Source organism: Talpa occidentalis, unplaced genomic scaffold, assembly GCF_014898055.3.
Source record: "Talpa occidentalis isolate TD23 unplaced genomic scaffold, MPIMG_talOcc4v2.1, whole genome shotgun sequence".
Classification (NCBI taxonomy): Eukaryota; Metazoa; Chordata; class Mammalia; order Eulipotyphla; family Talpidae; genus Talpa; species Talpa occidentalis.
The window spans coordinates 24541935-24564593 of NW_026555331.1; the positions used below are offsets into that span (position 1 = coordinate 24541935).

Consider the following 22659-nt stretch of genomic DNA (forward strand, 5'->3'; position numbering starts at 1 on the left):
TATATTTCTCCATATTGTAATCCTTCACCAAGATAGTCAGGCATTTCTGCACCTCCAAAAATACCAAAAGGTCCAATTATTCCTTAGAAACAGGCCATCAATAATTAAGATATCTTTTATAAACAATGCTAAATACCCAAATTGACTGAACTGAGAGAATGATTAGGCACAGTACAGATTGAACTGAAATCTGAAAGCATGCTAATTTAAACTCTTTTCTCAGTATTCACACAACCAATTTTGTAAAGAATAGGGTTAATCAGATAATTCCTTTGTATATACAATCCCAAGCTATTAGTCTGACTAGTTTATTTCATTGAATCTACCAAATATATAGTTATTTTCCTAAAATATAATTGAATCACTCAATAATAGGAAGAGAAAAGATTCTGGCCTCAACTTTTTGCACAAAGAGTATAAGTTAAAAATCTTCCCAAGACACATTTGTCCTTTATTTATAAATGCTCTTTTATTTCCTTTTTAATATATTTCTTTTAGGCTACACACATTTGACTTTAATAACTTAGATAGAAAGACCTGGCCCAGACAGTATTTATTAAAATGGAAATGAAATTTGCCTGAAAGAAAAAAAATGCAGAGAAAATATTAAATAAAAGTCCTTGGGTGGAGGATTTGAACTTTTTGAATATTTTAAAAAAGAACTATTTCAAAAGAGGAAACGTTTTGGACAAAATTGCCTCTGTTCCTGGCTCCATTCCAATTCCTCAGGGACACGCCATTCTTACAGACTTGGAACCTGGTTCCATATTGAATTGTCCTCTCTTCATCCTTTGTAGCTAACACGATCATATCTCACTCTTTCTCACTTTGAAGTATCACTCTGGTTCACATCTTTAAATTCTCCTGATGAAGAATATTACTACTTCAAGTCTGAATTGCTACCCACAATTTACAAAATGTTTTTTCTGCCACAGTCTTTCCTCCTCTTATGTCTCCTTCCCAGCTCTTTGATTTATCATCCCCAAACACTGCTTTCATCATTGCTGCTACCTTACCACACATACTCTCACACTCTTCTTGCTTCCACATTAAGTTCAAATTCCTTTCTCTGCCTGATATTTGGGATCCTCCACAGTCCTTTTTCTTTTTCTATTACACACACACACACACACACACACACACACACTCACTCACTCACTCACACAATATCACATACTTCTATTAATCCAACCTTACTTTCTACTGCTCTCCCTAAACACATCATTCATTTTAATCAACCAAGTCATTCCATACCATAAACATAAAACCCTCAACTTCTTTTTAAACCCACACCTACCATTCTTAGTCCAGTTACTTCCTGTATGTGTGAAGCGCTGTCCCTCCTAAGTTTTACTTTCCAAATGATTCTTATCCTCCTATAGCCTTCTCAAATGCCACTTTTTCCACAGTCTTCTCTAGTCCTTCTAGCACCATAATTTCCATTCTTTTCTCTGAACTCTTATCCAGTTAATCACCAAGAATGAAGTACAGGAAATATTGGTCAAATGCACTTCTGTTGATTTATGTGTCATCCCGTGTTTTTCAACCAGGGTGTTATTGACATTTTCTAACAGGGCACTTTCTGATGTGTAGGACTGCCTTGCACTTTTCAGGACATTTGACATCCTTTGCTCCTGAATGCTGAGAGTGATGTTACTATGACAACCCCAAATACTCTGGATACATTTTCAAATGCCTTAATTATGAAAAAGTTCCTTAGAGTAGTTACTGTGTAATATATACATCTGTTCAACAAATAATCTGTTTTAAGTGGTGAATGTATATATTTTAAGAATCAGTCTGTTTTTCCCGTATACTTGCCAACATATTAAAAAACCAGAAAGGAGGCTGATTAACCTTAGGTATTAACTGCCATTCAATTTTAAATGTATTTCATAAGATGTTTCACCAAACCCTCACACTAACCCTTGTCTAACAAACCACATCTTTATTTTATAGATGAGGTAACCAACGCATAGACAATTTTCATCCAAGATCACACAGATTGATTATAACCCTGACATTAAAGCCCAGGGTTGTTTGGAACCAAATCTTTGTTTTTTTTCCTTCTACCATACAGCCTCTAGAAAAGAGAGCCTATCTCCAAACACCTTTGAAATAATAGTGTGAACATGCTAACATAATTAGTAATTTAAAGCACATTATTAATGCTGAAAGGTACTAATGACTGTAATTGAAAGGAAGGACATTAGATTAGACAAACAAATTTTCTTAGAATTTATAAACTAGATTAAAATTGGAGTCTAGTGAATGGATTTACTCACTGACTTTCTTTCTTTGCTGTAGTCATTAACCCAAATTTGGTCTCCCATTGACATATACATATATTTTCTTTACACACTCCTATTGTATTTGTTAATGTTTATCTTGGCAGATGATCAACAGATCTCTTTAAATTTCCCCTAACCAAGTTTTGGATAACAGATGGCTAAATATGCCTCCTATTAGGTAGCACTGCCAGGCCAAAAGGAAGAGAAAGCTAAGAGCTGGTAATAATTGTTCAGTTCTTTCCTTTTTACAATAAATGTTATATAAATCAACTACTAGAGTATTTAAAATATGGTATGTTTCTTTTTAGTTATACTTCATTACCCATTTCATGCATATTTAAAACATTTATTCAAAGTTTACTTCATTGTGTGCCTCTATATCTAATTATAATTTTTCATGTATCAGCTAATTTAGAGATTAGGAAGTAAAAGCACAGATGACGCATACATGTTCTTTAAAAAGTACTCTTGGTTTCTATCTATGCATACAGGAGGAACTGTACCCCCTGCAGAAAAAATGACGAAAAGATTCAATCTGTTTGAAAGAACCACTATTGCTAATTTCAAGTTTGTTATTTTTCAGCAATGAGAATAAATGTTCACTATGAATTAACTTTGTTTAGCAAAGGAGGATAAGGATCTGAGAGTTAAGTTCATAAGTAACTAGCAATTGTGTAAGTATGGATAAATCTTACATGATATGAAAGCATTTTGTTCCTATATTGTCAATACATCACATCTATTGTAACAAAGTTGCACTTAATTCATTAGTAAAACCACTATTCATTAGTAAAACCACATGGGCATTCAGGTGATCTGGAAGCATGAAGGGATTTTTAGTTAGGAGGAAAAACAGACATTTCAAAAATTCAATCATTCTTTGTAACAAATTGAGGTTGGCATTGGCCTTTTAATTAAAACATTTCTTGAAAACACTTTTTCAGTTTTTGCATGCTGAGATAATTTGTGGGAGCTGGAGATGAGGATGAGAGAATCTTTTCCCATTAAGACTAAAAGTACAAATCTAGGAGCCCCTCAATTACTGTACCTCAGTTGTGAGCAAGCACAGCATGGTAAGAAAAGTTTCACAGTTGTTTGACTCATCTTTTCTTGAGCTACCTTGTCAAATCTTTGTTGTGTAATAGAATTCTTAAAGACACCCAACAGCTCTCTACAGGAGCTGGAAATGATCTAAATACTTAGATAATATTTTCCAGAGAGGCACAAACATTTTAAAGGTGGATTTCTAGAGTTTCTGTGTGCAATTCTTTATATCTCAATGGCACCTGAACTAATACCTGCTGACCTGCTGTCATTTCCCCCCATTTATTTTTAGATCTTCAGTTGCTTTAGAGATGGATTTAATATGTAAAGCAGAAGCTTACACAATGAAACATTTGCATGATTTTATTTTGATTTTGGCACCAGTTAAGTAGGGCAAAGTTGATCCTATCTCATAAGAAACTCTACCCCACCTTTCCTCTGAGGACTTGGAGGTTCATATTTGCTTACCTGCTTCCGTGAAGATACTGTGCTATTGAAACATCTATTAGAGGCCTTTGAATTCAAATTCTTGTTCTGATGGGTAGAGTCATTTTTCCATGTCTTAGAGTTTTCTTTAGGATCTGAAGGAATAGGATTTAAGAAGAGGATCCTAGCTATGAATCCATAGAGGACGGTGGCCAGGATCATTGGCACAACATAAAAGACACCGAAATCCATTAGGTAAATAGGTGAGTAGTAATTTCTGGAGATCTTATAGCCACAGGACACCACAATAGCATCTTTGTAGGTGCTAATATTGAGATCCAGCAAGAAGAACCAGAGCATACAGTAAATGGATGTAAAAGCCCAGACAAAGATGATGATCTTTTTGGCTCTGGAAAATGTGCAGAGAAACTGGGCTTTGATGGGGTGACAGATCGCTATGTACCTCTCAATGGTAAAGGCTGTGATTGAACAAGAGGATGCATTAATACCCAGGTACTGGAGGTAAGTAATGCAGAGGCATCCCACATAGCCGTAGACCCAGGAGCCGTAGATACTGTCTGTTATGTTGGGGAGGCCCGCGGCCACCAGGACCATGAGATCAGCTACTGCCAGACTCACCAGGTAGCAGTTTGTGGGGGTCCTCATGTGCTTGGTTCTCATGACCACCAGGACCACCATGATGTTGCCTATGATGCCCAGGCCACAAATAACGAGCACAAGTAAGATGGTGACCACTTGGTATTCCAGGGTCACCACTGCTCGTGGCTGAAGCTCTGTTTGGTTGAGTTCACTTACTGTTTCATTTTCCATCTTCAGTGGCTTGAAGTTTCTCTGAAACACTTCTCAAAACATCTTCTATGCAGTGCCTTTACAACAGTGGTCCTCTCCTACCTGTGAAGAGTTAGAATCCATGTTCATTCCATTTCAGATCCAGTCATATCACTAACAGGTAATTTCCACTTCCTCTCCTACCTCCTATTTTTCTGCAGTAACCAGCTCATATGTACTTCTGAAAACTCCTTTTATTGAAACTCTAATGTGCAAGGGAGTAACTATTTTGACCAGCTTACTGTAAGAGGGACTAGTTTCCTCTTAATGGAGAATGATGCTTAAGAAAACAGAAAAAGCTCCCTGTTTTGAAAGACCGCCCAAAGGGAAAAACTTAACAATACCTGCAAATGGAAAAAACATATACGAAGAAATATCTTAGATGCTTGGGGAAGGTATAACCAATAGGAGAAGGGTACTGAGGCGGGGGGAAGCAAGCAGCTAAGTGATAGAGATTGGTATGAATCCAGCATTTGCTGTCTTTTGCTCCCAGATCCCTTTGCTAAAAAATGTCAATTCTTTGCATATACATCTCCCCATGCCCCTGCCTACATCCTTAAGACAGAAGATATCAATACCAATAGAGATCAATTTCTTCCCTTACCTTTTCTTCTGTAGAGCTGCCTGCTTTTAGCCGTAGATGAAGCAGTAATAAGCCCAAGTTTCCAATTCTGCAGAAAATATCATCTACTTTGTTTGACAGGGAAACCACTTAGCAATGCTCAGTCTTCAGAACTGCAGTTCCTCCAAACCCTCACAGCCCTTTTCATCTGATGACAGACCATACAGCTGCAGCAGGAGCAGCAGCAAGAGCAGCGAGGCTGTCAAATCATAGAGCGTCTCCTAATGAGAACTAACTCTCCTCTCTCTCTCTCTCTCTCTCTCTCTCTCTCTCTCTGTCACACACACACACACATACACTCGAGAGGCCAGTCAGCTCTCACTGATTCTTAATCTTGTGCCACTGAAAGATTTACTTTTAAATGTACTGATGAGACAGCCCTTAGTCTGGAAGGCTGAAATCTCAAGTAAGGGTCCTGAAGCAGCTGGTATATAGTGGCTTATAGTTTAAGTTCTGCAGGAACTTCCACACCTGAGCAGCTCTGTATGATAAGACTTTGGTGGCAGCAAATCCTTCCCTGTCCCTTTGGTGGTAGCAAGTCCTTGAAGCTTGAAATAACTGTCTGCGCTGAAATCAACTCCTTTCTCTGCTTTGGAAACCTTTAGACTAGTTCTTCAATCACACAGTAAAATTGGCTCCCTCCTCTCATATTATATGAATGGAAATGAGTTAAAATTAATTTTGATCCATTTCAGCTGCAATTTTCTGAGGCTTATAAAAATTATTTAAAAAAAATTTTTGAGCTAAGAACATTAATTTAAACCTGCATATGATCTGCTAACTTTGGTTTTCAACTTTGTCTCTGTATCACATCATAGAATATCCCCACTGCTCTGGGTCCCTCATCCCCTCTCTCATCTACTGCACCACCAACCACATGACCCATCCAGGAATGTTTTGTGTAATTTATTTCTAGGTGGAAATAATAATCTAGTGGCGATTTAAACCAGTGCTGGTACCACCCCTCTGAAACAAAACCTTGTAGAGCCATCTTTTTTTAGTAAAGTACACTTTCTTTTTTTTTTTTTTAAAGATTTATTTATTTATTTATACAAGCACTGGGTACAGTCAGAAGCGCGGGAGGGTGAGAGAATTCACCAGAGCCAGAGCGGGGAGCAGAGCAGGCAGAAGGACCGAAGTACACTGCTGAGGGGAGCAGCGGGCAGCAGGAGAGGTCTGCGCGCCACACTTTCTTTTTTAAAATTAAATTTTGGGGGTGACCTTTTTGCTCTTCCATATGTGCACATGTTCCATTCATCCGCCACTAAACCATCTGTGCTCATAACTTCGTATGTCTCTCTCTTCTACTTCCTTCTTTCTGTTCCCTCTGGTAACCATTATATTCTTTCACTGAGTTCAAGATTTATTCCTGCTCTACTTTGCCCATGTATGTTTTTTGGCTATTTATATTCCACAGATGAATGAAGCATCTGACACCTGTCTTTCACTTTTGACTATCTTCACTTACCTTAAGGTTCATCCATTTTGACCCAAGTTCATCTTTTCCACAGCTTTGTAGTACTCCATTGATTATATATTCCATAGTCCATCTGTTAGAGGGCACTTGGGTTAGTTTCATGTCTTGGCAATTATGGAGAGTGCTGCTATAGTTACTATAGGTAGGTACATAGGCATAGATAAATCTTTTTGGATTAGTTTTCATAATATTTGGATGTTTAAAATTGCCTATGAGTAAATCTTTTTTTTATGATTTAAGCATTTTTTTAATTTAAATTTTATTTTTATATATTCCCCATACAATTACAACCCCCTTATTTTGACCCCAAGCCCTCTCTTTCCCCACCCCCCACACCCCATAGAGTGTCTCTGGTTCACAGTTGTTTGTTGATTTTGATATTTTCTTTCTTATAGTTATTCTTTTTCCTGGTCCCTTATTTAAGTTTTCTAGATTCCTGCTATGAGTGAGACCATCCGGTATTTTTCTTTTTCTTTCTGGCTTATTTCGCTGAGCATGATCCCTTCCAGCGCCATCCATGTTGCTGCAAATTGCATGTGTTTATCTTTTTTGAATGCTGAGTAATATTCCATGGTGTATATGTACCACATCTTCTTGATCCAGTCATCTATTTTTGGGCATTTGGGTTGTTTCCAAAGCTTAGCTATTATAAATAGTGCTGCTATCTTTATACTTTTTCATGGTAGCTTGGAAAACATGTCTTCCATTTACAGGTGCCAACTGAATACACCAAATGTTAATGTTTGTCCATTCCTATTTTATTAGCTGACAACGAAAACATTCCCTACATGATGAACTGGTTGATTCTGTATTTTATCAAGTTCAGATCCCCTTCTTCTCGAAAATGCCAATGAAAAGGAAGATTTAGACAGTATCATATGCATATCAAAAATATGTTTAAGCCTAGATAAAATGAGATGAAAGACAGCTTTGGATCATATGAAGTAAATTCTACCTTGTGAACTTTTAAGGATTCCTTGAGAATCTACTTTTTCCAAATCATCCCTAGTTACAAATTAATGAACCGTGACCCAGATTCTCTCAGACACGTATTGTTTGACTTGTACAGTGTAGACTCAGTGTGATTTTAAATAATGTGACTACTATTTAACATTTAAATTTGAAAAATTATACTCTGACCACAAGGAGTTTGAGCTGAAGATGAGGCAAAAATCAATGAAGACCAGGTGGGTTTTCTAGTAAGACAAATTAACATTATGAATTTTTTTCTTTTTACTCAGCCTCCAAGTATTGACATTTTACTTAAATGTTGATATTTTGGTAATCATGGATACTTTGCATTCACTCAATATTGCATTAAAGTTATATGTTGATTGCTGGATTTTGGAGACCCTTTAAATTTTGTGCCCTCCTCTGCCTCACCCTATTCCCAGCCTTCTCATCTCCAGTTGAATTTCAGAATCGTCAGAATAGCTTTTAAATACACAGATATTAGGTTCCTCTCCCAGATAGTCTTATTTGACTAGTCAAGACATGACTAGTTTTGATACATACAACGATGGTCAAAAACTACTAAATAACACCAACAGACATTGGTCGCTGGAATGTCACATGATGTTACTTGGTGTCCTATACTTTAGGAGGGCCATGGAAATTAAATGAAGATGCAAATAACCTGCCAAGATTCAGAAAAGTGACAGTGACAGTAGAAAACTTTGGCAACAGAACACTAGCACAAGACTGGTTCCTGAGAAAAATTGTTTAACTATGTAGGTTTCTAGGCTTTGAAACACTGAATATTGTATAATCTCCCAAGTTAAGATTTAGACGCAGAAACCACCCAGAAACATATTCACTGAAATTGGGGTGAGTTTGGAAGAAGAAAACAAAGTTAGTATGGATTTGATGCTAAGTCACTTAGATATTGAACTAAGGATTATTCAGTGTTCCCTGTTCAGGTGTAAGCTTCATCACAGAGTCTTGAGTAGAAGTCATTTTGCAATCTTAATAGAAAAAAAAAATCAACATCAATTTTTCCCCAAATTTAAATTTGAGCTACAGAAAATTGTTGATCAACAAAAGAAAATACTTTCTGTAATGTAATTATGAAGTTGTGTTTGTGTTTATTGGAAAAAATAGGAAGTCTTATTTGCTCTATAAGGAAAAACACTATAGGCAGTACCATATATTTGGGGGACAAACTGGTCTTCCTTTCTGTCTCTCTGTTATATATACTTTTATATTTCCCAGAGCCCACATTTGTGGAAAAAATGGAATCTTACATTTAAAAATAAAACATGTTGAACTCAATCCAAAAGTGTTTACAAATGTAGAAGTATACACACATACATCTGGCCCCATCTATAGCATTCCTTATCTGGTCAGGGGAAGTATGCTCAGGAAGGGTTAACACTTTCATGACCGTTTCTCCAAAGTATCACTTGGGGACATGACCTAAACAAAATATTTAAGAGTAAAAACTTTAATCAAAATATTTAATTCCTGAGTTCATATTTCTCTTTGACTTATTGCATTTTTTATGGAACACTTTAAATTTTTTTTTAAAGTTCAAAAAAGTTGCTATAATTGAGTTGTGGATTTCCATTATACAACTGATCATGTTTTATTCTTCACTCCTGTTACTAGGAATCTCAAATCAAATTTATATTCTTACATGAATTGTTGTGTAAGAGTTTACAAATAATTTTTTGTCTCCTATATTAAGCATTTGACCTTCATTTTCTCCTCTGTTTTCATTTCTTTATTGTGTCATGTACACAAATACTTTCCAGACACATACACTGCTTCCCAGGTATATATGTATAACTAAAAAATTCATTTTATAAATGTACAACTTACATAAAATGATTTTAAGTGTAGAGTTTTATAAGTTAACAATATATAAACTATTGTACCTATCACCACAATGAAGATACAGAAAACTTCCATCAACTTAGAATCTTCTTATTTTAGAATATTCCTTTGCAGCCAACTCTCTAACCCCTGAGCAATTCTGCATTCAGAAAACCATTGTTCCGTTTTCTATCACTAGATTATATTTACCTTTCAAAGAGGTTTCATGAAAGTGGAGTTAAACAGTTTGGGCTCTTATGTGTCTAACTTCTTGAAATTATCATGTTTTTTCTATTTATCTGTTTTGTTGAATTGTTCCCTTTTCCATCATGAAATCTCTCTCTTGATCCCTCACATATTTTGTTTTGAAGTTTAATTGTATGATTTGAGATAGCACTCTAGCTTACTTATAACTAGTTGTACTGCCTTCCACTATTCACTTTAAACCTTTTTGTATCTTTATATTTTATAGGTTTCTTGTTAAAGCATATAGTTGAATCATACTTTTTAAATAATCTTATAATATCCAACCTTAATTGAGGGATTTAAACTATGTTTAGTATAAATATCAATGTGGTTAGGTATAAATCTATCATGTGGCTATTTGTTTCATGTTTCTTTCCTCCTATGCCAATCCTTCTCCACACTAAACATCTTTTTTAAAAAAATATATCTTTCTAACTGAATAGATAAATTGGCATTAAAAACTACTTGGCTTCATTTTTTTATGCTTTAGAATTATTTCCCTATTTTATGCAAAGTGTTTGTATGTGTCTTATTTACATTTTAAGCTAGTCATTTTTATCTTCTTGTTTGAACTCATGAAAAATTAGCCCGTCCTCTATCAGATGTCTTTATTATTAAATGGTGTTTATATAAAAAACTATTAGTATTTTTAAAAAGTGAGAAAATTTTGTAAATTATTTTGCTTTCTATTTTTAAAAAATATTTATTTTTATTTATTTATGCATAGAAGAACTGGGGTGTAGTCCAGAGGTATAAGGGGTGAGAAGAATCACCAGAGACAGAGTGGGGAGCAGAACAGGTGGATCTACTGAGTTACACTGCTGATGGGAGCAGTGGGCTAGACAGGAGAGGTCTGCGGTGCCATGTGGGTTAGCTCCCTAGCTGGGGATTGAACTCATGCTACAGTGGCTGGTGATAGCTTGATTGTGCTGAAACTTTAATCCCTGTGCTACCAGGGAGGCCCGCTTTTTGTTTTATTTTTGGTGAATATTATTTGTAACAAGGATGATGAGGATGAAGAAAAGTTGTTGATTACTAAGCACTTATTAAGAAGCACGCAGTGTTCAGATATTTTACTTGACATTTCCATAATGTTGACTGTTTTGTCTACCCAGATGGTGATCCACGTAATTTAATTTTTTTTTTTTGCTTTGGAAGTTCACATTTGTTTTCATACAAATCTACTTAATGATTGCATATAAAAAATTCAAAGCAGCAAATAACCCTACATGTTTAAGATAAACCCTGCTTTGTGTGCCTCTAGCATGCAGCAGACAGAATATACTCAGTACACAGAGAAGGCTCTTTGTGCTGAATACAAATTTGTTATAAATGAGTAAATTAGTGTCCCCAAATAATTAATATAAAATGTAATTCACAGAACATTTGTGATGAGTAAATTACATAATACATATTCAGTACTCAGTCCAGCACTTGGCACATAATAAGCATTTACTATATTTGTTATTTTATCAACACAATGTATTTGTGAAAAATAAATAGGTTAATATTAAAGTTGCTAAAACAACACCTGTCACTTTAAAGTGGTAGCTACATTATAAAATAGATCTTGTGGAAGCTAATGAAGTTTTTTTGGTAGTTTAGTTAAGATGTATCTCTGTGGAGATTCTAGTGTCATTATCATTGTTTATACACTTTTTTCTTCTAAAACTGAGTTAGTGTAAAATATAACATTAAATATTGTATGCCTCAGTAATTTTATTAACTAACAAACTGCCAGTATTTGTTCATTTACCATAATTATGCCCACTACGAAGGAATTTATAAAACTGAAATTCTTACTGATATCATTGAAGTTAAATGATAGAAAATTTTGTTATTTTAGTTGTTAGGAATTGTTTGTGTTATTAGGAATTGTTGATTTAAGTAGGACAGTAAGGAGAGTGAAGAATATTAAAGTTGAATATAATTTTTTAAAATGGACAGTTGTGATGAATAATACAATCTAGTCACTTAATCATTATGACATTGAATAATGTCTCAGCTGAATATTTGGTGTTACTGAGTTCATAGTAGTACAGTTGCATAGAGTACTCCATTTTCATGAGGAAATGTGTACTGATAGTTTCATAGGTGCAGAAACCCTTGGAGAAGGGGTGTGTGTGTGTGTGTGTGTGTGTGTGTCTATTTGGGAGTAATGGTGATAGGAGATGGAGCTTTGCTTTATTTGAAGGAGACCTGCCCAATCTGCCCAAATCAAAATTCTTTGATTCTTAAAGAATCAAAGACCACTTCCATATTGGAAATAATTAAAAACAACAAAAAAGCACAAATATGTAACAAGTTTTCAGCTTGTGAAATTGTCATAGTAATTTTTCTAAGGCAGTATGTTTCAAAAGTATTTTCTAATTGTTTTTACACGGTCCAGTCTTTTGGAAAAGCCTCTATGAAGAAGAATGGCAGAAAAGAAGTGTGCTGAATTAATTAAGAGACAACATTACACAGTGATTCTCACCTTCAGTATCAAGGTTCATTTGTATGTTCACCTGTTCATCCATTCATATTTGTTAAATGATGACTTATAGAGAGCCAGTTGCTTGACAGGCTTTCTGCCAGACTGCATAGCTAGAAATGTCAGTGTGAAAAGCACAGAGGAGCTCTCAGCCTGGTAGGGTTGACTTACATAAGCTGCTAATTATAACACATAAGGTTAGTTGCAATAATTGAGGTGTATCCATATTTTTAAAGAATGTACAGTGTTAGAAGTGATTAATTGCATGTTAAATGACATGGAGTAATTTCACCAAATGAGGAAGGTCAATCAGATACAGACCTATGAAGAAAAAATAAGCAATAAAGAGTTGGACCCAATGAAGTATGGTGGAGGATTGTTGTGGTACTGGTGATGGGCATTTGTAGAGCTTTGAATGTATAATCCCCAGAGCAGATGTAAGATGTAAATCTACTTTACCTCCATAAACATAGTTTGTGAAAAAAGAGAATTGGACAAATAGTCCCTGGCAAGACAACTGGGGGATAGAGGGGAAATATGCATATACAAATCTCAGTGACAGCAATAAATGCCTGGTCCTGAGGATGTCCCATAGAGAACATTCTCTTTTGCACATGCAGTGTTCGACTCCTCCACTCTTGGCCCTAGGAGCCTAGTATACAAGCAGGAGCAAATCCTCTTCCTGAATCTTGAGTATAGAAAGGTAAAGGACTATATCAGGCTGAGGGAAGAGTGTGTATAATAGAGTGAGGGAGTGGAAGGGTGAAGCTTGCTTATGAAATCGTGGGTTTTCCTAGCTTATTACTATGTCTCTTAGTAATGAAAACATCTTCGGGAATAATATTCTTTATTTCTCTATTTTATCCTAATAATTGAAGAAATGATGAAACCTGCCAAAAATGGTTGATTTCACCTAGGTGAAAAAAGTTGGAAAAAGAACACCTTTACAATTTTATGCGTGTCCCTAATACATTAGGTAAGCTAAATCAGCTTACCTAAGTGTTAGTGCAGATTGAAACACTTTCAACTGATTGAATGTCATTCAAAGGAGATGGTCCAGGCAGTAACTTTAAACTGCATTGCTTGTCTCAATTAGATTATGTCAAGGGTTTATCACCTCTCCAGGGCAGAAGAAGCCTTAAGAATATCTTCTCTTTCTAGACACGTGATTTGAACAACAGGTTTCAACAAGCATATTAGCTTTTTGCAGAGTTCAGTATGATATGCAGTGGCCAGTATCATTAAAAAAAAAAATTGCTTCCACCCACCTGGTCATGGAGGCTAGGTGGGATTTTATTTTATTTTTTTCTTATTTTTTTTAATAATAAATTTTATTTTTATATTCCCCATACAATTGCAAACCCCCCATTTTGACCCCAATTCCTCCCCCCCACCTCCCACTCCCCCAAAAGTGTCTCTGGTTCATAGTTTTTTGTTGATTTTGATTTTCACTTTCTTATAGTTATTCATTTTCCTGGTCCCTTATTTAAGTTTTCTAGATTCCTGCTATGAGTGAGACCATCCAGTATTTTTCTTTTTCTTTCTGGCTTATTTCGCTGAGCATGATCCCTTCCAGCGCCATCCATGTTGCTGCAAATTGCATGTGTTTATCTTTTTTGAATGCTGAGTAATATTCCATGGTATATATGTACCACATCTTCTTGATCCAGTCATCTATTTTTGGGCATTTGGGTTGTTTCCAAAGCTTAGCTATTGTAAATAGTGCTGCTATAAACATAGGGGTGCAGGTGTTCTTTGGAATTGATGTTTCTGTGTCCTTTGGGTAAATACCTAGGAGTGGAATTGCTGGATCATATGGAAGCTCTATGTTTAGTAGGTCCAGAAATCTCCACACAGCTCTCCATAGTGGTTGGACCAGTTTGCACTCTAGGTGGGATTTTAAAGAAAGCGAAAGCCTTGAGTGTCCCAGAGTGGAGTTGAGTATCTCATTAATGAGCTGGATGGCCTTGTGCAATTTACTTCAATTCTCCAAGCTTAAGTTTCCCTGTCTAGAAAATGAAGGTGAGGATTACTTAATATGTTCTGGTTTTAATGTATGATTTTGAAAGTATTTGTCATGTTATGACATCACTCCTATCCCATCATATTGAACAAACCAAGATTTATGAGGTTGGTGTCTTCTTTGAAATTGGACAAAGCTATTTTATGGACCTAGTCTGGGAAGTGGGACCCTTCTGGTGGTACCCCTGGGATTACATCACATTGTGAAACTGTTTTGCTTGAGTCTGTTGGTAGCCTGGTTGCTGTACGTGACCTGTCCTAGGTGGTTTACTTCCAGTGTGGAGGAACCTAAACTCTTGAGCATCACAGACTTACTGCCATGAGGTTGCAGAGTCTGAGGCAGGTAAGCCCTGCATAATGGAACACAGCGGAAAAAACCCACATGATGTCAAAGAATCAAGGTCTCAGGGACCTTTAAACACACTGCTCATATATGCACATGAGCCCCTCTCCCAAGAGTACAAGTTAATTATCCTCTTTAGAGATAATCATGTTTTCCTTCTTGCTTTCCATTCTTATAAAATGCATATTAACACAAGAGAAACCCAGAGCTCTGCTATCCATGGCTCTTTTATTGGTTATCCCCTTGACTGTGACTAAGGAAATGCCAAATCCTGCTCCTGTGCTGTTGCTATAACGATTCCTGAGAGATAAGAGCCACACATGAAGTATTCAGGTGAAATTTTTATCAAACTGATGTTTAAATTAAATGTGGATTTTATTTATTAAAATATTTGAAACCCAGTGATCAAAGCAGCAGTAGCACCACCTTCCCCATTACCTTTGCCTTTTCCTCTCTGAATGCTGCTTTATGCACAGGTTTCTTCAGCAAGAGAGTGACTCCCATTTTCTTATCTCAGGTGAGAATCACTGAGTCACAATGGAGGCAGTGAGTGACTGGATCTGCTAAAGGGATTACCTTTTCTGGGCAACAGATTAACTTTCTATTCTTTGATGGACATGATCTAATTAAAGGGAGATTTTTAAATGCTTCTTTCCCCACTCACTTGAACACTGACTCAAGTATTTTTAAAGTCACAATAACTATATTTTGGAAATTTGATTTCATTGCTAGCTCTGTTTTGTAGCATGTCCATTTTTTCTGGTGTGCCATGGCTATATTTCTAAGCACACAATTCAAGACAAAATAAGCTAACTGATTGGTGGTAGGTCAGAACATTGGTTCTGTCAAATTCACACACAGCAGCAAGATATGAGGAAGACAGTGGACAGAATGGAAGGCCTGGACAGCAGTGGAAGGACAGATGATCATCTGGGTGGGTGAATTTGGATCATCTTCCTTAGCCCTGATCATTATTGCACAGAGAAGGCACCAGGAGACATTTTCTGTTACAGGCCAGGAATAAATACGTTTGACTTTGCAGACCATACCACCTTTCTTGTAACTACTCCTTTCTGCCACTGTAGCACAAAAGCAGTCATAGGTAACATATAAATGAATACATGGAGCTGTGTTCTTACCAAATTAGTTATGAACTATGAAACTTGTATCTCAATTCAAATTTTTCACGTGTCACTAATACTATTTTTTTAAATTTTTTTTGGTATGCTTCCTAACTATTAAATATACAAAAGTATTATTAGTTCATTATTCACTAGTATAACAGATTTGGAGGCTATCTGTCAACCTCTGATATAGAATGTTCTAAGAATGGCATCTCAGGTCAGATTGTCTCACTTCAAATTTTGGGCTCTTCTTTTCTAACTGTTTTACCTTGGGAAGTTAATTTCTCCATGTCTGGGTTTCCTCATAGGCACAGTGAAGTTGATAATAGTTCCTACTCATGGAGTTTTCTTTTTTTCCAAATTATGTTTATTGAGGTGAAGTAGGTTTACATCTTGTGTCTGCTTTGGGAGTTGTAGGTTCAAACCTCTAGAAATATACATTTTCAAACCCTGTCCTCCACCAGTGTCCACCATATTCAATTGGGTCTCTTCGCTTTAGGGGGAAGACAGAGTGATTAGAATAAATTTTCACCTAGTAACGCTCACTAGAGGGAGTCATAGCCATCCACAAAGGACATCACATGGCACTGGACTGAAGTAGCAAGATTTGATGTCCGTGGAAAAAGTCAGTATGACTTATGCAGAGTGAGACTATAACCATCTTCCTTGCTCTGCAGTCACCCAGGTCAAGATAACTGCCTCTCGCCCACCTGCCCATGGCTGCCTGCTCCTGGCCACCATCTCTGGTTTACTCATGATAGATGCTTCCCTGTGGAAAGAGTTGCTTGTGCTCTGCACGCCGTCACCTTCTGTCACAGAAAATTTAATCATTTTTATTTGCTTCCACTGCACTTTCTAAGTGTTGACACAGTGATTTCAAGACTGGTCTCATCACTTTCAGATCTTATGATGGCCGTTGTTTATACCTCATAAATCCAGAGAGGCAAATTTTTGCTGAACATTACACAGCTGTTGGGCAGCAGAGAGCTGCCCTCCCAGAGTTGTCTATGAAAATACAAAGTTTGTTATGATATTTGCTGTTTTCAGTCCTCATTTAACTGTTCCCATTTATTTCTGGTTCCTGGTCTTTTAGCTTAGAACTGAGGAATATTTCTTTTGAGAGGAAATGTAGGGTATATAGAATTGGCATATTCTGCTTGAAGAATTTTGAAAATATCTAGATGTTAGTCTCCTGATTTAATCAAGTTGCTTTCTTTTTTGATGATCGATTTAAAATATTTCAAACCAGTTTTCCCAGAAAAGCCAAATTAAATATTAATTAATTATATTGTAAAGATACAAACCACAAGGTAAAAGAGCTGCATCAAAATAGTATCTCTAACTTAGGGAGAGAAAGGTGTCAACTCAGAGGTTTCATAGTGGAGACCATTGCCAGCACTTTTTATTGCTTCTGACAAGTGCTGTCATTTTTTTTCTGAGATTAAATTTCTTGTGTGTGACTACTATGGAAAACATTTCTTAGGTGTGTGATTCCCTACTGAGCTTTCTTGCCATAGTTCAGTTTTAAAAAACTTAATTAAATTACTCATTCTTTCAAAGCATAAAACCCAGGTTCTGGAGACAGTTTTAATCTTGTGACTTTGAATAAGGTATTAAAGCTCCTTTTGTTCAGGAGTTTTTCTATAAAAAAATAGGGAGTGTAATTATCACACCCAGCTAGTAACATTGCTATAAGGAATAAATGTCATCATTATTTAATTTTTAAAATATATTTTAGGTTTTTTAAAATTATATTAATTTTTTAAAAATTCAAAATCTTAGTGACCTCAATGTAGTATATACATATGTTGATTTTCAACTGTGAACACCTGGAATTTATATAATGTTATAATACAGTGTTATTTCAATAAAAAATCATAATAAAGAGGAAATATATTTTTAATGCTATATTGCATCAGTATTTTTAAAATTAATTTTATTTGTTAAAAATATAGTTAACTTTTTAATTTCAGTATATCATATATACAGAAAAATGTCCAAATCATAAATGTAGAGCTAAATGATTTTTTTTAAATAAAGTGAACACAGTCATGTAATCCCCACCCAGGTCAAGATACAGAAAGTTATGGCCCCTGAGAAGCTTCTCTCTGTGCTCCTTCCCAATTATCTTCCTAAAAGTATTTCACTGACTTTTATCACCAGATTAAATGTGTCTATATTTGAAGTTCCATGAATAGTCATATAATATATATTTTGTGTCTTTGATTAAATACTAAGTTAAAAAGAAATTTTAAGTATAAATTTGATCTACCATTGCTGTATAGTATTCTGTTCAGTACAGCCTCATACGCATTGCTCCCACCAGCCTTATGCTTCCCCTCTGGTAACCACCATATTCTTCAGAGTCTAAGAGTTATTTTTGTTGTGTTTTCTTAGTTCACTTGCTTTAGTTACTTATATGTGACAAGAGTGATACCATCCAGTAATTTTCTTTTACTTTCTGAGACTGTTATGATGATGTCCTCCAGTTCTACTCATGTTGTTTCAAATGGCAATATTTTATCTTTTTTAATAGTTGAGTAGCACTCCGTTGAGTATGTATTCAATTTCTTTCGCCAGTCATCCACCAATGGGCATTTAGGTTGTTTCTGTGTCTTGGTTATTGTAAATAATGCTGCAGTGACAAGGGGTGTATTATCCTTTCAAATTAGTGTGCTCATAGTCTTCTGATAAATAACTAGGAGTAGTATTTCTGAATCATGTAGTATATCCATTTTTAGCATTTTAAAGGAATTTCCATACCATTTTCCATAGAGGCTGCACCAATTTACATTTCCACAAACAGTGAATGAGACCTTTTTTTTTAAATCTATACCTTTGCCAACACTTTTTTCCATTCTTTTTGGTACAGACCATTCTCATAGGTATGAGGTGGTATCTCATTGTGGTTTTGATTTGCATTTTCCTTTTAAGTGTAGTTGAACATTTTTTTCATGTGCCTGTGTACATTTGCATGTTTTTTGAGAAATAGCCATTCAGGTTTTTTTTCTTTACCTACTTTTTAATTGAATGCTTTTAGTAGAGCAGGCACTATGGTCAGCATTTTACATAGAGTGTTTTACTTAATCTTCACAACAATCTGATGAGTTAGATATAATATTCATTCAGAGGTTTTGAAAGCATGGCACAGAGACATTTAAATAATATGCACTAGACAACTCAGGAAATAAGGGGCAGAGCATATTAGCTGAACATGGTGAAAGATAAACCACCATGTGCTTGTAAACATGAAACTGCAGTGACTTCCTACAAGAAATTCATACTGTGGATCAAGCACCTTGAAGATACCCACAGGGAAATGCAAGCACAAGACTGAAACACACAGGAACATTCTTTAGAAAGGCTTCTTGCTGGGAAACCAGATGTTAGATGTGATGTGACTTTTCCTGCAGCCTTGAAGTGTTGGCCAAGCTCCAAACGTCAAAAAGAGTAAACCCCAGGCCATCTCTGCCAGGAGACTCTGACACAGTTCTGTGATACTGAGTTCACTGCCCATCTCCAGCTACACAAAGGGGAAGGATGTGATGAGACTGGTTTACGAGCTGTAGGGATGTTCTCTTTAGAGGTCTGTGTAGTCGTTGACAGACTTCACTGCCACTGTCACTGCCCTGAGTGGCATGTGAGAGTGTCTCAAAGGGACAACTGAAGACTTTGTCATAGGTCTCCAGAGAGATCAAAGCCTAAAGGTTGGCAACCAGACAGGAGAAAGCACTGGGCAGCAAAAAAGGCTTCCCTGGAGCTGTTTATTCTTTCGTATCATCGATACTGGCATGGAACCTCTGACAGGCTCCGCACTAAGTACCCTGGCAACACCTCTGGAAGATGGTAATTCCAGCAATTGTACAGAGGAGCCAGTCTTGGAGGAACTACCTATATCAACGCAACTGACAGGTGGACCCTGAGAGGAGAAGGAAGACACCTCTAAACACCCACAAAAACACCAATAAATAAAGAACAATTAGATACCTGATATCCTAGAGGGTTTGAGTGATGGGTGGAAACTGCACTCTCAACACTTCCTTCTTGTCTTTTCCATGCTGTGGCTCTTCCCTTATCCTCTGGCACTTGATGTGGAGATATTAATGGGGGAAGAAAATCAGCCAGGCAGTTTTGGGGAAAGGTGAGAAGAAGCTAACTACCTTGCCCTGTGCTCTACGGCAGATCGCTAGCCTGTGCCAAGTCCCTCGGGGTCCAATCATGATTTTGCAAATGGCAGGGTTTCATCTTTTTTTCTAACTGGGTGTTACTACATCGTTTGTATATACACCACATCTTTTTTATTCATTCATTTCATTTTGGATGTAGCCATACTGTAGTTTCCTAAAGCAGAAGGTGGGTAAGCTCACAGTAGCAAGCTTAGTACTCTGTAGTAATATGGAGGCTGTGTGGTCCAAAGGAAAGCAGATGGAATAAGACAGACCTGGAGTCAGTCTCTCATCCTCCCATTTACTCACGAAGTTTCTCAGCATCTTAGAAGCTTCATATTCTTATTCTTTTTCATCGAATGGCAAGGAGCTTACCCAATTGAACAACTGTTAGGAGATAATGTTTGCTTCCTACAATGTGGAAGCTACTTTATTAGCTAGTAGTAGAAGCAAAGGCCACTGACAAATTTGTAATTGGGTCAGAAAAGCAATTGTTCATTGATTTAAATAAGGCCTCATCTCCTGGCTACTACAGGGAAAACTTTCACCTTCCAGGCTTCTAAACTTGCAGAGGTTTGAACAATAGAAGTGATGACAATAAAGATAAAATTTAGTTTGCAGGGAAAAGATGAAAAGTTGAAAAGAGACTTATTTTTAAAAAGCAAATGAATTCACCAATACTGATATAGGCATTAACTGATGATTATTTCAAGAATATTTTCCAAAGTGTTTTACTAAAAAAAAAAAACAAGTTGTGTTAATCCCAAGTGATAGGGATTCTGTAGTTCAAACACTTGGAGAAATTCTGAGCCACACAGATTTCTTTACTGTATACCATCTCATATCTGTTAAGACAATAAAATGTATTAGGTTTCTCTAGGTAGAGCTAGCAAAGTAGCATTTCTCCAATTTATTGGATAATGGTAATTCCTCTCTCCCCACCTCTCTCTCTCTCTCTCTCTCTCTGTGTGTATCTTGTAAAAGTAATTTTGAAAAACAATGCTTTATCTTTCTATAAACCCATATAACACCCATACATGTCTGCTGTGTTGCCTTAGTAGTATTTCTTGCTGATGTTCGGAGGTTGAAATATAATATCACTCCAGACACAAAAGTGTTCTTCACATCTCTTGGACTTACAGGAGTCCCAGAGCTTTTCCTTTGAACTGCCTACCAGGAGTCCACAATAAGCATCTTAAGATTTTTTTTTAAAAAAACTTTCTCCTAGCATCAGATTAACACTTTGAAATAGGAAAAAAAATAGCAAATAAGAGGAAAAGTGATACTTGAAATCCATTGCAAATGTAAACTCGGAAAACAGTCTTTAATCTTGGATTTGAAAGAATTTTTGTTTTGTGCGTTATAAAGGTTTCCCCTGTGTCTGATACAAGCTCATACTATAAATTACATTAGGTGCTTCTTGTACAGTGCTCACAACCAGGACAGGGGCTTTTCATGTTGCATAGGCACAGATATGCTGCCTGAAAGCAAAGGTATCATTTTGAAGAAGGAAGAAAACAGCTGTGGCCATGGGGAACCACCAGAACATTCTACACATGGTTGTGAGTTGCAAAGTGCCTAAATACATAATCAAGGACTCACGTGAATTCTTCAAATCTGGTTCTACCAAGGAATAAAGAAACATACTTTGGGTCAAAACTATTGTTTCCACAGCTACCCACAAGTCTGAATTCACATAATCACACAAAACCCCAAATGATAACAAACATTTCTAGAGCACATGAGCAGTTTCATGGCAAGACCCACTTGGTGCTGGCAGGCTTGTTGATGAACTGCTGTCCTGGCCTGTGGCTGAGTCATGGAGCCCGAGGGATCCATTTGCACGAAGGCTTTGGAACGATAACAGATGGCGGTCTTGTTTCTACATGGTGATTTGGGGATAACCAGTCAGTTCTTAATAGGGTATAAAGATGGATTTAATAAATTCTGTAAAGGCTGTAATTAAACAATTCAAAGATCTTTAAAACTCTCTGAAAACTGATTCTATTTTTTTTCACTTTATTCACTCAAACTAAATTTGATCTGTCAGACTGAAGCAACTCCCTTATTGAAGGGTGGTAGTAAAATCAGTCTTGAAGCCAAGCTGAATGAGCAGCTAGAGACTGTTCCTTAATTTCTCAGTAACTTTTAATTTGTCTGCAAAACAGGAGTGCCAATTTAGAAATAACTTGTTCTGTTCTTTCTTTGCAACAGGGAGAATCCATGATTTTTAAAAGATTTAAGTCATTAGTTACAAATGTGCTATATTTTTCTTGAAAGAGCAGTAGGTAGTGGGTTGTTCAAATTTAATTGCTTAAAATATTTTGTGAGAAAAAATAGAAGTTTAATATTCACACTTACTTGCTCCTTAATACTATAGTCCTGGTCATTCGAAGGACCTTAATCTTTTAGTGATAAGGACTTAGCCCTACCTGAAGCCATAGTCTTGGCTTAGACCCATGGTATAGTTATACTTTATCATATCCTCACTTTGTAGATGAGAAAAAAGACAAGATGGTAGTGAGAAACTCACCAGGGTTGCCCAGCTTGTGTAGCATTTGACTTAACCACTTTGTCCATGGATTGTGCTCTTCACCAAATGCTCTGTCCCTCCAATTTTTTAGCATGTACAGCAGGTCCATTCTGGGGGGTCTTCATTTACCCCAGCAGGATGAGAACAAAGCAGCACACATAAGAGTTGCATAAAAAAAATCCTCAACCTCTGTTGAATTCTAAGACATAAGCTCTCCACATGTGTGGAA

At 36.4% G+C, this 22659-nt stretch overlaps 1 protein-coding gene across 1 annotated transcript in view; it reads right to left on the bottom strand.

Annotated features, from left to right (window-relative positions):
- Positions 1 to 21758, bottom strand: part of TRHR (thyrotropin releasing hormone receptor) — a 45941-nt gene extending 24183 nt beyond the window's left edge. The window contains exons 1-3 of the mRNA XM_037494318.2: positions 21665 to 21758; positions 19719 to 19816; positions 3804 to 4673 (exon numbers count right to left, since the gene is read on the bottom strand). Coding sequence (XP_037350215.1) covers positions 3804 to 4592 — 789 coding nt within the window. The 5' untranslated portion in view covers positions 4593 to 4673; positions 19719 to 19816; positions 21665 to 21758. The remainder of the gene's footprint in view (positions 1 to 3803; positions 4674 to 19718; positions 19817 to 21664) is intronic.
- Positions 21759 to 22659: the final 901 nt, after the last annotated feature.